This window comes from Asterias amurensis, chromosome 6 (genome assembly GCF_032118995.1).
Source record: "Asterias amurensis chromosome 6, ASM3211899v1".
In the NCBI taxonomy this organism is placed as follows: domain Eukaryota; kingdom Metazoa; phylum Echinodermata; class Asteroidea; order Forcipulatida; family Asteriidae; genus Asterias; species Asterias amurensis.
This window is the reverse complement of record NC_092653.1, coordinates 24,647,298-24,661,400: the sequence shown is the minus strand read 5'-3', so window position 1 is coordinate 24,661,400 and position 14,103 is coordinate 24,647,298. Positions and strand designations below refer to the sequence as shown.

At 36.9% G+C, this 14,103-nt stretch overlaps 1 protein-coding gene across 2 annotated transcripts in view; it reads left to right on the top strand.

Moving 5' to 3' along the window:
- The window catches only part of LOC139938822 (histamine H2 receptor-like), a 51,996-nt gene extending 38,233 nt beyond the window's left edge, over positions 1–13,763 (top strand). Inside the window, exon 4 of one of the 2 annotated variants that reach the window (XM_071934460.1) lies at positions 9,752–13,763. In XM_071934460.1, coding sequence (XP_071790561.1) covers positions 9,752–10,260 — 509 coding nt within the window. In that variant the 3' untranslated portion in view covers positions 10,261–13,763. The remainder of the gene's footprint in view (positions 1–9,751) is intronic. The other variant, XM_071934461.1, reaches the window with a different exon arrangement.
- The last annotated feature ends 340 nt before the right edge of the window (positions 13,764–14,103 follow it).

Here is a 14,103-nt window from a genome sequence, read left to right as displayed (position 1 = left end):
GCAATGGTGCGAATATGTTCAAGAGTTGAAAGATGGAACATTCCAGCTTTCAACGAATAAACATATTCGCACCATTGCACGAATGATTGACAGATACAACTTTCAAAACAAACAAAGCGTAGGCCTGCAATTTTTAATTGTAGAAGCCTAATGCTAGTAATTTTACTAATATGCCTTGCAGTAACACTGCTGCGTTACCAAAGACACGCGCACGTAGTGATGTTTTTACTCAGCTTTTTCGTTCCATCCGAAAAGTACCGTTGCACGCTGCCAGCGTGCAATGGTACTTTTCGGATGGACTGAAAAAGCACGATGAGTGACTCAGCGTGCAATGGTACTTTTATTTGCAATCACGTGACGGACAATCCTCCAATCAAATGGCAAGGATCTGCTTGGGTGTTATATAAACCCTTATAACCTATCTTTCTGTATAAATGTATATAAAATCAAGCGCCTTGAGTACCTTGTTGGAAGGACAATACAATTAAATTAAGTCTAATACAAGATAATCATTTTTTTGTATGATTTCATTACTCAACTTTTAATTGTATTTGACACCTCCTAATGTTCTTATGTATTCATTATTATATAATCTTAATAGCACACTTCAAGGTTGATCATAATAAATGTGTGCTCTTTATTCAATAATAATAATAATAATAATAATAATAATACTTGAATAATAATTGAAGTCTTATATAGCTCATGTACCTACCAACAAGGTTTTCAAGGAGCTTGGTTTTATATACATTTGTACAGAGAGCTATTGAAGTCATTGAATTCTGAGACCCAATGATGTAGCACCTTGTTCCACAGTATGCTATTTCAGTTTTATATGTCTAGGGCCAGTGCCCTTACCGGTAAGGTATTTGCAAAGGGTACCTCTTTCTCAAAGAAAATGAATCCTTAAAGAGAGACTCAAAGGTTGAATTCAGTGCTGTGATGCACTCATTTTTCACTAAAAAGAGTCCTCATAAAAGTGAGGGGGCGGGAAACCTCTAACCTCATGCTAAAATGGTGTAAATGTCATTTTATTTTATGATTTCTGACAAAAAATCATTAGCATGTCCCTGTTTAGTACAGCTTCTTATCATATAGCGCTCAAATCTGTCGCTCAGTGACACTCATGATGCTCTATTATTACTTCTTGTCACTGGACCATTTATTTCATTTTGTAAACCATCTCTCAGCTCCTTTGGGAGTAAACAGTCTTGCTGCCAGATATGTAGCGTACAAAGCTAAATCAATCTCACAAACCTTCTCTGCCCTCATAATTTTAAAAGCAATTTTAGTCAAGTGTCTTGCTCGAGGACACAAGTGTCATGACCGAGATTCAAACCCGCTTATCCTGATGACTTAACCACCAGAACTTGAGATAGATGCACTGAACTGCTCGACCATGAGATGCCAAATAAGCTTTGTGCTTAAAAATCAGCAATTTTTCTTATAATTTCCATTCCTATATTATTTTATCACCATTTAGAGGCATTTGAAGGACAAAGCAAATTTATAAAAGCAACTTCCACACAAATCATGAATAAATTATTTTCTATAAATCTTGTGATCACAGGATAGACAATACCAGTCTAATTGGGTGGCTTGTCGACTAAATTGCCTTAACTAATGCTAATTGAACTGACGCCTAGTGAATGCATTTCAGGGTGAATGAGTTTCAAATAACAAACAAACTCATCAAAGTTGTTAGCCTTCAAAAGTTGCATTGAAAACTAAAGTGTCATTTATGGTTTTCATAATGACTTTTTGCATGGCTGATTTTAATGGAAATATTTTTTATGGAAATCTGTAGGGATCTTTTTTATGAAATTGGTCGAATAAATTTCCACAGGCAGATGCAGTTTTACAATATGGAAATTAATACTGGTTGGAGATCGTTCTTTTCAGCACATTTAATTTGAATATATTGACATATACTCAATCGACGCAAACTTTTATGTTGCTGGTTGTTATTGCATACATGTAGTTGTCATGGCAGAAACTAATTTAACTCTTATTGTACAGTCAATAAAAGAATTAGTTTCTAGATAATAGGTATGTGGGCCACCGGCAATGCAAAATGCATGGAATCAGTGGTAGGGTAAGAGTTAAGCTCCGTCTGCCATAGCAAATGTCTTTATCAACAGCACCTACCGGGGAAATATGTGACATCATGCCTTGCGCTCTAGCTTTTTGTAAAGTTGTTTCAGGGGTTGTAAGCGTAAACTGTGTTTTATGTTGCCCCATATATAAAATATGGACTCTAAAACATTCGCGGGAGCTATTAGCCCAGTTTTTAAACATATTTTAGGTAATTTATCTCGCAGAGGATCCAGAATAAACTTATCACTCACAAGCCAGGGAAACCTGAACAGCCCCTACCCTTCCACAATAAGTGTTCTTGTGAGTTGTTGTCCCCATGCAGTAAGAATACAGCTTAAGGTCCCTCAGAAGGATAAAGCAATTATGGAGGGCCTGTTACATGTACATAAACCTTTTCGCAAATATCATTGGTCAAGCAAACTGTCGAATGAGGTGCAAGCTGGTCTAGCTAGTACCCAAATTTGATAGTTAGCTAGACCAGCATGCACCTCATTCCACGTCTATTGTGCGCATACCGAGTATTTGCGATAAGGTCTATGTACATGTGTATACCCCCCTTGTCTTCAATGTACGCTTTGAATCCCAGGAATCCTTTAGATGATTTTAAGGGTAGGTGTACTTCTGTGCAAGAAGAAAAAAGTGTGTCAGTGCATGGTCAGTGCATCGTCAGGGGAACATTGGGGGTAGAGGGGGATACCCTCTGCCCAAAATGGGCGTGGCTCGTATCTAATTGCTCAAGGATGCAAATGCCTTGGACTGGACTCGAACCCACCATCTGCTGATCAGAATAACTGGGGCTTGAGTCCAGTGCTCTATTTAATCACTCAGCCATGACAGGCCACAGCCAGCTATATGAAATTGTAGATCCATTCTGCGCATTCATGGCTGATATGTGTGATGTCACATGTTTGTGCAATTATGTGGAGTAAGGGATTAAATAATCTCAGATGGAGGTTTCATGATTGATTGCAGTTGAATGGAATGAAGCTATAATTAAATTGCAATCAAACGATTGTTTGATGCGCAACACTGCCTTTAGGTTGTGCAAGTCTCAATGGTGTTTGAACTTACCGACTAATAGAACTTGGTCAGGAACAGGCCAGTGATTTTAGCGTAAGGCCAGTAAACTCATGACTGGAAAAATCCAGTGGTCTTGTGTTTTTTAATCGAATAATAAACGGCAAACCGGTTGTGTGATATCTTTCTGAAGAAATGTTGACCGTGAATCTGAAAACATCTTTCAACTTGTTTGAAGTTACTAAAGTACACTTGAACATGAAATGAGATAGATTTTCTCTTAGTGCTTTTTCAACTCGTTTTGATTCTTGTGATAGGAAATAAATTCTGGTCTAGTGAATGAAATTGAGCTACAACAAGCCAATCAGTCTAGTTGATATTCCCCCAAACTTTGAGCTCTTTCCTTGCAGACAACACACAAATGTCAGAGTCTGCTACTGTTCAATTTGTGTAGTGTCAACTGCACTAAATGCCCTGCCACTTTTGCTGGTTTGATTTATTGCTTAGACTCAAGTGCATAAGAAACATCATGGAGACTCGCCCTAAAGTGCTACCTCGTACATTTTGTGCATTTTTTTCTCACCTGGTAAAGTGCAAACTCAAGCATGAAATTTAAGTTTGCACCAGCCACTATACATTATAATGCATCGGGGACACATGTTTCCCGCTGTCACACTGTAAATGTATCCAATATCCCGCAGATTGAATCGTGATACTGTAGGGTTTATTATAAGAATGGGGGCAGTTTGGTATTGTCCTAATGCTTGTCATTTATTCTTGTCAATTAGTTGGCCAGCGCTGATGGTTGTTGTAGACCATGCCATCAGATGGAATGGATGTCTTTGTTAATACATGTCGACTTGAAAAAAGATATTTAGGTTCAAAACAAGACTTAAAGACAGGTTCATAGATTGGTTTTTGTTAACGAGGTTATGTTGATTTATAGGCAAAACTATAAAGAAACAGTCAATAAAAGTAACAATATGGGAAAGTTGCAGCTGGATACATCGCTAGACAGAAAACAGCAACAGTTCCTGCTCAAGTGAATTGTTTCTTCATTCAACACAAAATTTACCGACCTCTCAGTTTTCCCTGTGGTTTATTACAGTTCTTATTATTGAGAAATTTTCTTATTAAAAGACAAATTATGTGCCCGCGTTTATAACTAGATTAACATGCGTTGTGTGGCTTTGCATTTGAGCCATCATTAAACATCTGAATTTTAATTAGAACACATGCCTAATAAATGTCATCCATAGAATCTAGTAAAAAAAAAATCATCACTAGTTCGGTCACGCTCCTCGAGTTACCATAGCATTATTCATAGAACGTGACAAAATGTCAATGTTTGAAAGAATTACACAACATTAAGCATTCTTAGAGTTTAATTGTTATAGGCTTGTTTTTCTATCCTTGAGTTGTCTTAATTAAAATTCTGTGATAGTGTGTGCCAGAAAGAGACAAAGCATACATACATCAATGTCATTTCTAATGAATGATTGATTTTGTTTATAAATGGAAAAACAACTTTATTATTTTTTGGACTCAAGTGCTCTTTGAAATACAATTAAGTGTAAGTAATAGGCCCATGTATATACATGCTGTCTATCTCTTATTTAGTATCGTTGTGAAAATAAATAAATAAAATATTGAGAAGGGCTGCATGGGGCTTGAGATGGATGCGGAATGGTTAAAGAAGTACCTGAGCAAGTTTCTTTTGGCGGGAATGCTATTTAAATTTATTTCTTTATAGCGTGTTTTTTTACCATTTCAATGTAATTGTGAAAACAATTTCGAATTTTTCAAAATTAATCGCTTAAAAAATCAGGCCCCAACCTCATTGTTTTGAAAAACTAAAAACAGTTCTGCCATGGATGGCATGCCTCAAAATGACTTTGACATCATGTGTGGGAGTTTGTTTTGTTATACCTCCATGCTGCAACAAAGCGGCTATACAAGTTGGAGCTCCCACGTATGACGTAAATGACATAATATGAGTGATGACATAACAGAGCTTTTAGCAAATCTTTCAGAAAAGCACTGGATAAGGGTATTTATTGTGTTTTTTTACACAATTAAAATCTATTTATACTTGTACGACTCAATTTTCTTATTGATTGAAAGCATTTTAAATGAAATTCAGCAAAGGTCGCGTCTGGCCATTTGGTCAAGTAGGTCTTTAAAAAAACGAAGTGGTAATAGTGTCTAGCTGAGATTGGTTTTAAAAATTCATACAGGAAGCCTTTCTTGATGGTATTAAATGGTCATCACTCAGCAATAGTCACGTTTGTGACTGGTCCTAAGAATATATATTTTTTTTGTTAGACCTTAACTTAAAATAAGAATTAACTAAAGATAATAGTAAATTTGGGTGTACAACCATGTATTAAATTGTTTTTGAGGGATTTGGCTTTGAAAAGAGCCCGTTGGGTCTCAAAATTTGGAACAGTATACTCTGCTTGTCGTCAGGAGAAAGTGGCTCTTTTCAGAACCAACACTCCCTTAAAGGAGATTTAAAACATGTACACTTTGCGAAGCTTCATACATTAAACTTAAAACCATAACTGGGTCACTCACTTGGCCCCACTTCATAAAAATTGTATACTATACAATTTATTTGTGCTAAACAAAAGTCAGCAGGGAACCATTGGTAATTGATATCCATAACTTTTGACTGGTAGTCAGCTGCAAACAGCAAGAGATTTTGGATTTGCGAGAGGATCGTGCTAAGAAATTGACAACTGGGGTCTTGGGTTTCATCATTACTTTTGTAAAAAAGGTCAAGCAGTCCAATGGCTTAAAGGCACTGGACACCTTTGGTTTGTCAAAGACCAGTAATCACACTTGGTGTATCCCAACCTATGCATCAAATAACAATTATGTGAACAAAATTACTTAGTTGGTCAATGAGGTTGCAAGAGAATGCTGAACGAAAAAACACCCAGGTCGAAATTCCAGTTGAACCTAGTTAAACTGGGTTTAACTGGAACTAGTTGAAACCAGTTGATAAACTATTTAAACACAGTTAAAACCAGTTGGTTTAATATGGAAAATGGACAGAGACCAACTGGTTTATAATATCAACTTAGTTGAACACAGTCAAACCTAGTCCAAACCAGTTGGTTTATATGGACAATGGACGAGTTTGGTCACTATCCAGTTGAACCAGTTGACCCCAGTTAACTAGGATCAACTTGAATTTTGACCTGGGTTCAGAGGGAGCTGTTTCTTCATGAACAGCTCTCAATTACTCATTACCATGCAAGTACGTTGTTATGCTAAGAATTATTTTGAGTATTACCAATAGTGTCCACTGCCTTTAAGTCACTGGCGGGTGGCCGGGCAACTGTTAGAGTCCCTGTTGGTTTAAAAATGTGTATAAACCAGAGTAATGTGCTTCCACTGGTGCCTGCATTACTACTTAATGATACCAATTGACACCAGTTTACCCTTTCTGGAGTGCTGCAATAGAAACAAATAAAACAATGCTGGGAATGCAAATGCCCAACAGCATATCGCTATTCTTGTCTTGGGTGAATTTAATTACTGCGTTTAAGATAACACTGATATCCATCACATATCTTTGTAATTTAACACTAAACAAACGTGTGATAAAAAGGTGTCTGTGACTGACATATAGATGGGACTTGATTGTCCTTCCTTCATGGTTGTACTTGGTTAAAGTGTAGACAATAATAATGAAATTACACAGTATTTATAAAGGCGCACTAAATCTGGTGTAAAACCATTCAAAGGCCAATATGTGGCTCATTAGTGTTGGGGCTATCAACAATATGGTAGCAATCGGAAACAATATCCCTCCACACTGCGGAAAATTCACCGGCAGGACCAAAGGTTGCATTTCGTAGACTGATGTGCAAACTGGCGCTCGCTGGGCAGTATTTTTCCTTTTCAAATACTGTAAAAATACTAAAAACTTTAGTAAATATAACTTAAAAGTACTACAAGGAAAGTACCAAATAGTATTCATGACATTACATTCAGATAACTATGTAGTTTCCAACTTTTATTGCCTGTGATATTTTATTGTCACCCAATTGATACTACCTAACTGAGGTCAAAGAGCTCCCAAAAATTAACCAATATTCTTTCCATGTTCCGATGAAAATTGTGTACACCTTTTGACTGTTATTTTGTATGTCTGGTGGCATGGTTGGCTTGTGCGTATAGTGCTCGCCTCTCACCAAGGTCACCCCTGTTCGATTCCCGGTCGGGGCCATATATGTGAGTTGAGTTGTGTGTTGGTTCTCTGCTGTGCCACAAGGGTTTTCCAGACCATCCGGTTTTCCTCTCTCGGGAAAAATAAAACACTTTCAATCTTGGCTGTGCTCTGTGGTCATAATGGGTTGATGTGGCAGACAAAGGCACCCTTGCATGCCTGCTTCTCTAACACATTGTAGCCGCGTCCTTTGCAATTTAGCTCTTAGCTGCGAGTAGGGATGATTAGCCCCCCCCCTAAATTAATATGTCAGTTTTCCTTGGTCTACTATGCTAATACAAGCCAGACACGCCCCTAATGGATGATCCCCACGCCTACACCCAAGACTGTGATTAAGGACACCTTTTGTAATTGTCAAAGGCTGTTTCAGCCCCGAGCCCTAGGAGCAGGTGGCAACATGCCCCTGGTGACAGTTGGTTAAGGTTGACTAAGACAATTTCTTATTAATAGAAAAAAGAAGACATTTCAAATGTGTTACAAGTATGATGGCATTTTACTTGCCTACACCCAAGACTGTGATTAAAGGCAGTGGACACTATTGGTAATTACTCAAAATAATTATTATCATAAAACCTTTCTTGTTGACAAGTAATGGGGAGAGGTTGGTGGTATAAAACATTGTGAGAAATAGCTCCCTCTGCAGTGCCATAGTTTTCGAGAAAGAAGTAAATTTCTACGAATTTGATTTCGAGACCTCAAGTTTAGAACTTGAGGTCTCAAAATCAACCATCTAAACGCAAACAAGGGTGTTTTCTTCTTTCATTGTTATCTCGCAACTTTGATGACCGATTGAGCTCAAATTTACACAGGTTTGTTATTGTATGCATATGTTGAGATACACCAACTGTGAAGGCTAGTCTTTGACAATTACCAAAAGTGTCCACTGCCTTTAAGGAGTAACCAGTTTCAGCCCTTAGAGTAGGTGGCACTACATGCCCCTTTTGACAGTAATTGGTTTAAGTTGACTTGTAATTTTAGGCATTGTCTCATTAATAGAAAAAAGAAGACATTTCAAATGTTTGTTTCAGAGGACAAGTTTACAATTAATGTATGATGGCATTTTACAATTTTGTTCCAACATTCCTTTTTATGCTCTTTGCCATTGGACGAAACATTGATTTGAGTTTCATGCATATTTCCATGTAAATAATTGCCTTCTAACCCGTTACTTCCTAAGAATGTTTAATCATAGATTCATAAGAGAACACAATTACTAAAAATACACAAGGAAAGTACAAACAGTATTCATTGCAAATGATTATTCAAGGGGGCCAAGCAATTAAAATGTTCCAGTAACCCCCCCCCCCAATTTTGTATCACACTTGTACAGTATTTGAAAAGAAAAAAATATTGCCCAGCGAGCGCCAGTTCGCACATTAGTCTCCGAAATGCAACCTTTGGTCCTGCCGATGCATTTTCCGAAGTGTGGAGGGATATTGTTTCCGATTGCTACCATATAATGGATAGCCCCAACACTAATGAGCCCCATATGGGCCTTATTGGTAAAGTTTTCATTATAAATGGCACTGTGATTTACAGCCCCTGTCTGACGTTAGAAAAGATATAAACATTTTTATATGTAAAAGAGAAAGCTTTTCTTGTGTGTTATGTTTTGAAGAGGCGTTATTCTTCCTCTCATCTTGTGGCAGCAGCGAATCTTTTTAATCATTATTTGACCACTTAGACAAAGTTAAAGTCAGTGTGGGGAATAATGACTTAGGTCAAGTCAATTTGTGAGAAATGACTTCATCATGCACAGTGACGATCAACTAGGGAGAATGTTAGGGGCACAAGGAGTGCACTGTCTTTTTCAGGGTGCACTTCTGGCCAAATAAAACTGTAGTTTCCTTTCGCATTCTTCTGTAATAGCCCATTTTCGGCTTTGTCCCTTGCTCTATTTGCTATTCCCAAATCAACTATTCTGAAGGTACAATGAGGTAATAATAATAATAATGATTACATTTATATAGCGCTTTATACTAAAAATAAGTTTCTAAGCGCTTCACACAAAAGAATAGAGGTAGAGTTAGAGTTAAGGCCCTGTACATCTTCAAGCAAATTTAGTTTCCTTGCATTACATTTGTTTTTATTGTGTGTGTCACATAAAGTCGCTTTTCATTCATGCATTTTAGTAGGAATTAGACTAAGTTGTGAAAGGCCCGTTATTGGGCCTAATTTCATAGAGCTGCTTAAAATACTACATTATAAACCCTGCTTAGTAAAATTGAGCATGATACCGGCCTCATATTGGACATTTTGGATATTTTGGCTGGTAACTTCTGTTTAGCATAATTTTGTTTTGCAAAGCTTATTTTTGTGCTTAAGAAAATTTGACCCTTTTTTGCGGCTATAACAAAAGTCAACAAATTCATTCTTTTTTCTTTGATCGTATTTCAGAATTCGCCTCTCCATCAATGTCCCGCCGTCATCAACTTATCCACTTCGGGCAAGGAACTCTCCCTGGCAGTAAAACCACCAGCCTTAGCAGTCTCATGCGTCCCTCACCAGTAACCAGCCGCCAGACACCACAGTATCAAGCGCTCTTGGAAGTAAACGGTAACCACCTAAAGATACCAGCATTCTCAAGAAACGGCCACGCCTTGAACCATTTGGAGGGGTCGAGCGAAGAAGATGACGACATCAACGGAGATAGTGGGTCGATGAGGAGGCGTAGTAACAGCGAAGGGGATAAGGATAGCTTAGCAATGAGACATTATGACTTGCCCCCACAATCTAGAGACAGGTTCCTCTCAGACCCTGGTCAAAATATCAAACAGTCTGATGCCCCTGCCGTGACGCTCAGACATCCAGATGCTTTAGTGGATAAACAGTGTATTGTTAGAAAAGATTGGGAACCAGATGATAAAGCACGAAGAGCTCTCCTTGCTCGATCAACAGTTGTTTAAATTTATGCATGTTATAATGCATGTTATAATGTGACTTCAGCTTATTGAAAGAATGTACAATAGTTTTTTAAGGTGGTAAAATATTATTTATGTTCAAGTCATGGTTTGTTTTCAAAGCAAGGTTTGGCTTTGAGGCCAGTTGGTAGACTTTGTAAGCTTGTACCTTAGTTGTAATCGATCTCGCCACACCATTTTGCTTGCTCATAACCCCTGGATCTGGTTAGTTTAAATGAAAATAAATAGCACATTTCAATTAGAGACTTTTGGGACGCTGGCATCAGCAGACATAACGGTCCTCTTTTTGTGGTTCTGAGCGTGCACCGGATGCTTAGTATTGCGCGTGTAGGTCAGAGCACACGCACTACCGCAGGAACTGTGAAAAAGGACCGTACAAAAGCTGCCCGTTAAGGTATTTAGCTGATTCATTGTATGTGCACGCTGAAGTAGCCCCAAAACTTTATGAAACAAGTCAAAGAGTAACTGGTCCCCATCTCATTCTTTTTTGATGTTATGACATGTCTAACCGCATGCAGTTTAAGGTGACCATGTTCAATCATGATTCATTTGAAATGGGTTTACATGTACATCAAAATTTGCATTTCGTCATGTGCGTTCAAAGCGTCTTACAAGTGCCATACACTCAAAAGTTTTTAACAAGCAAAAATTGTGCACAAATCAGTCACTATCAATAGCCCATTTTGCATTGTTTGTCAGTAGGGTTGTGTGTACAATACCTGCCAAAAACCATCCTCTGAATAATTTGTAAAGCAGAGCATGCAGCAAATTACATTATAATTATTTACAACTTTGCCCTTTACAAATTGCCTAGATAGCTATAAATAGGTTGATGGAGAGGTTTCGTGTAAATCCAAGAAGCAAACTCAAAGAGCACTGAAATAAGGTTGTCAATCACCACTCTGTTTACACTCTTAGAACTAATTCTGAAGTCACTGGGAAGAAATAATAAACATTTTTGCAGCTATTTATTTTGTTTATTCTTCAGGTCAGTAGAATCTGGTGCATTTGGAGTTGCTTGAAGCAGTACCCTTTAAAAGTATATTACTTGCTAAAATTAATGGGGTTTTTTAAAAGCGGTATTTAATTTGTCACTTAGTGTAAAACATTGATGGCATAATGATATGAAGTTTTTCCAAGGGATTCTAGATTGAAACCAACAGAAATGGTTCTACAATATTAAATATCAAATGAAGTTTTAGTTATTGTAAAACTCCATTTTTCTTTTATTACCACATGTTTTTAAGATTGAGGTTAGTGTCTTGATATGAGTTCTTATAAATTGCAAACATCAACAACTTATGAGTGTGTGCATTCGTTTAGCTTCCCTGGGTCGACCCCGGTGTGTGGCGTTTTTTTCTCTCCAGGACGAACGTGTGCAGATATTTACCCGTGTTCGTCCTTAAAAGAAAAAAAAACGCCACACACCGGGGTTGACCAAAGGAAGCTAAACGAACGCACCCAATGAGTTATCGCAAAAATTGCCTTTCATGTTATTTAATGTACTATTTGATTTTTTATATCAGAATTAATCACAAATTGTGTATCACTTTTAAAGTGCAATGCATTTCAGTAGTTTTATGAATTCCTATTTATATTTATTAACTGTTGTCAGAAGAACTTTATAAATCTCATGTTGTTGTTTGTGATGTATTGTGGAAATTAAGAACTCAGACTAAATCAATGGAGCCATTACCCTTTTTAGTTTTGGGTGTGAGCGCAAAATTTTTTCACAATTTAATGTTATGATTGTTGTAGGCCGTGGGCCAAGATCTGTAGCAGGCCCAGAAATTAAACTTGTCTGAACTTTTAGTGGCAATCTGCATTTTAGTCAACTTTACTAATTTGATTGTGCTTATTCAAAATCAGATTGTTCCCATGAGCTTAGATTGCATGATACTTATCCGGTCTACTTTTCCTTAAAGGGAAGGTACATGTTTGGTTATTGTCAAAGACCAGTCTTCTCACTTGGTGTATCCACTTATAACCATAAAAAAACAAGCCTGTGAAAATTTGGGCTCAATTCGTCATCGAAAGAAAAAACACCCGTTTTGGACGAATTTGTGTGCTTTCAGATAAGAATAAAAGACTTCTAGCTAGAAGTCTTTTATTCTTTTAGTGAGAAATTACCTCTTTCTCAAAAACTACGTTACTTCAGAGGGAGTCGTTTCCCACAATGTTTTATACTATCAACGGCTCTCCAATGCTCGTTACCAAGTCAGTTTATAAGTTAATATTTGTTTTGAGTAATTATCAAATGTGTACCTTCCCTTTAAGACTTGTCTATTTCTTGATATTGCTTAGAGATCATAGTTAGGGTGAAATTTACATGAATTATGTTGAAACCTCTTGAGCTGTCTAAAGCTTCATATAAATAAAAAATATAGGCTAGGATGAACATTTTTGGGGTATCTAAACACACTGGAAATAGGGGGGTGGGACTTGAACCAACAACCCCTGGATCTTTTGGTTCCGACTTGTTTGTGTGGTACAAGGTGATTTTTTTCTCCATTGTGCCTTGTGACTGCTTGAAAACACGAATAAAGAAATGATTGCTACGAAATTGAAGAGTGGGAAACAGTCTTTAAGATTATTGCAAAGACAAATAAATGAGACCTAAAATTAATGTAAGTATAACACATCTCAAGAATAACCATTGTTTTGGAATTTTTAACCATAAGCAACTTGATCATAAGTTTTCTCAAAAAGAATGTATAATTTTTGCTGATGCTGTGTTAAAGCCATTAGACACTTTCGGTAAACAGTATTGTCCAAGGCCCACACTTCGTGTATCACAACTTATATATACACTAACAAACCTGTGAAAAATTAGGCTCAATCGATCATTGGAGTCGGGAGAAAACAACGGGGAAACCCACCCTTGTTTCCGCACGATTCGCTGTGTCATGACATGTGTTTAAAATAAATCCGTAATTCTCGATATCGAGAATTGATATTGTTTTAATGTTTGTTCAAAAAGTAAAGCATTTCAAGGAATAATATTTCAAAAGAAGTCTTTCACTATTACCTTCTGTAAACCCTGTAAGTTATTTGTAAATCTGTGAACTTTAAAACAATCCTGTTCCGAAAGTGTATAATGGCTTTAACCTCCGTTTCCTTGGAGTATCCATTGACATGTCAAGCATTATTCTCTCCGTTGCATGAAATACTCCATCTATAAAACCATTGAGTATATATCACTTAAAATGTAGGATTTTGTTTCCAAAATGTAGGCTATGTGTAATATAATTATATCAAAATTTGGACAAAATTTTACCTGACAAAATAAAGCACATTCATGTAGGTTAAATCATTCCATATTATAAGATCATCTTAAACTTGCAAGCTCATGAACTAATGTTAATGTGTTCCCTTTGAACAAAATGGGAAGAAATAAACCTACTCATAAATGAAGTTAACAAAAAGTACTATTAATTTAAGCTCGTGTACATTTTTGTAAATATTCGTCAGGTGCATGCGTTCTTGATGAAAATAAAGAAAAGTATATAAGAATCAATTGAACATCTCATTGTCCTTAAGATTCTGTTACGAATCAATTGTGTGTTGATCAGAAAGACAAATATTTATTTTTCAATGAACTGTTGTTGAAAGTATGATAATGAAACATGCCCCTCTTATGGCACATACCCACACCTCCCCTGAACAAATTGTAAAAGGAAATTAAGATTTAAAGGCACTGGACACCTTGGGTAATATTATTATCACAGACCAGATATTCTCACTTGGTGCATCCCATTGTTCATAAAAAAACATAATGTGATTATTGGCTAATGAAGTTGCAAGAGAATAATGTAAGGAAAAACATAA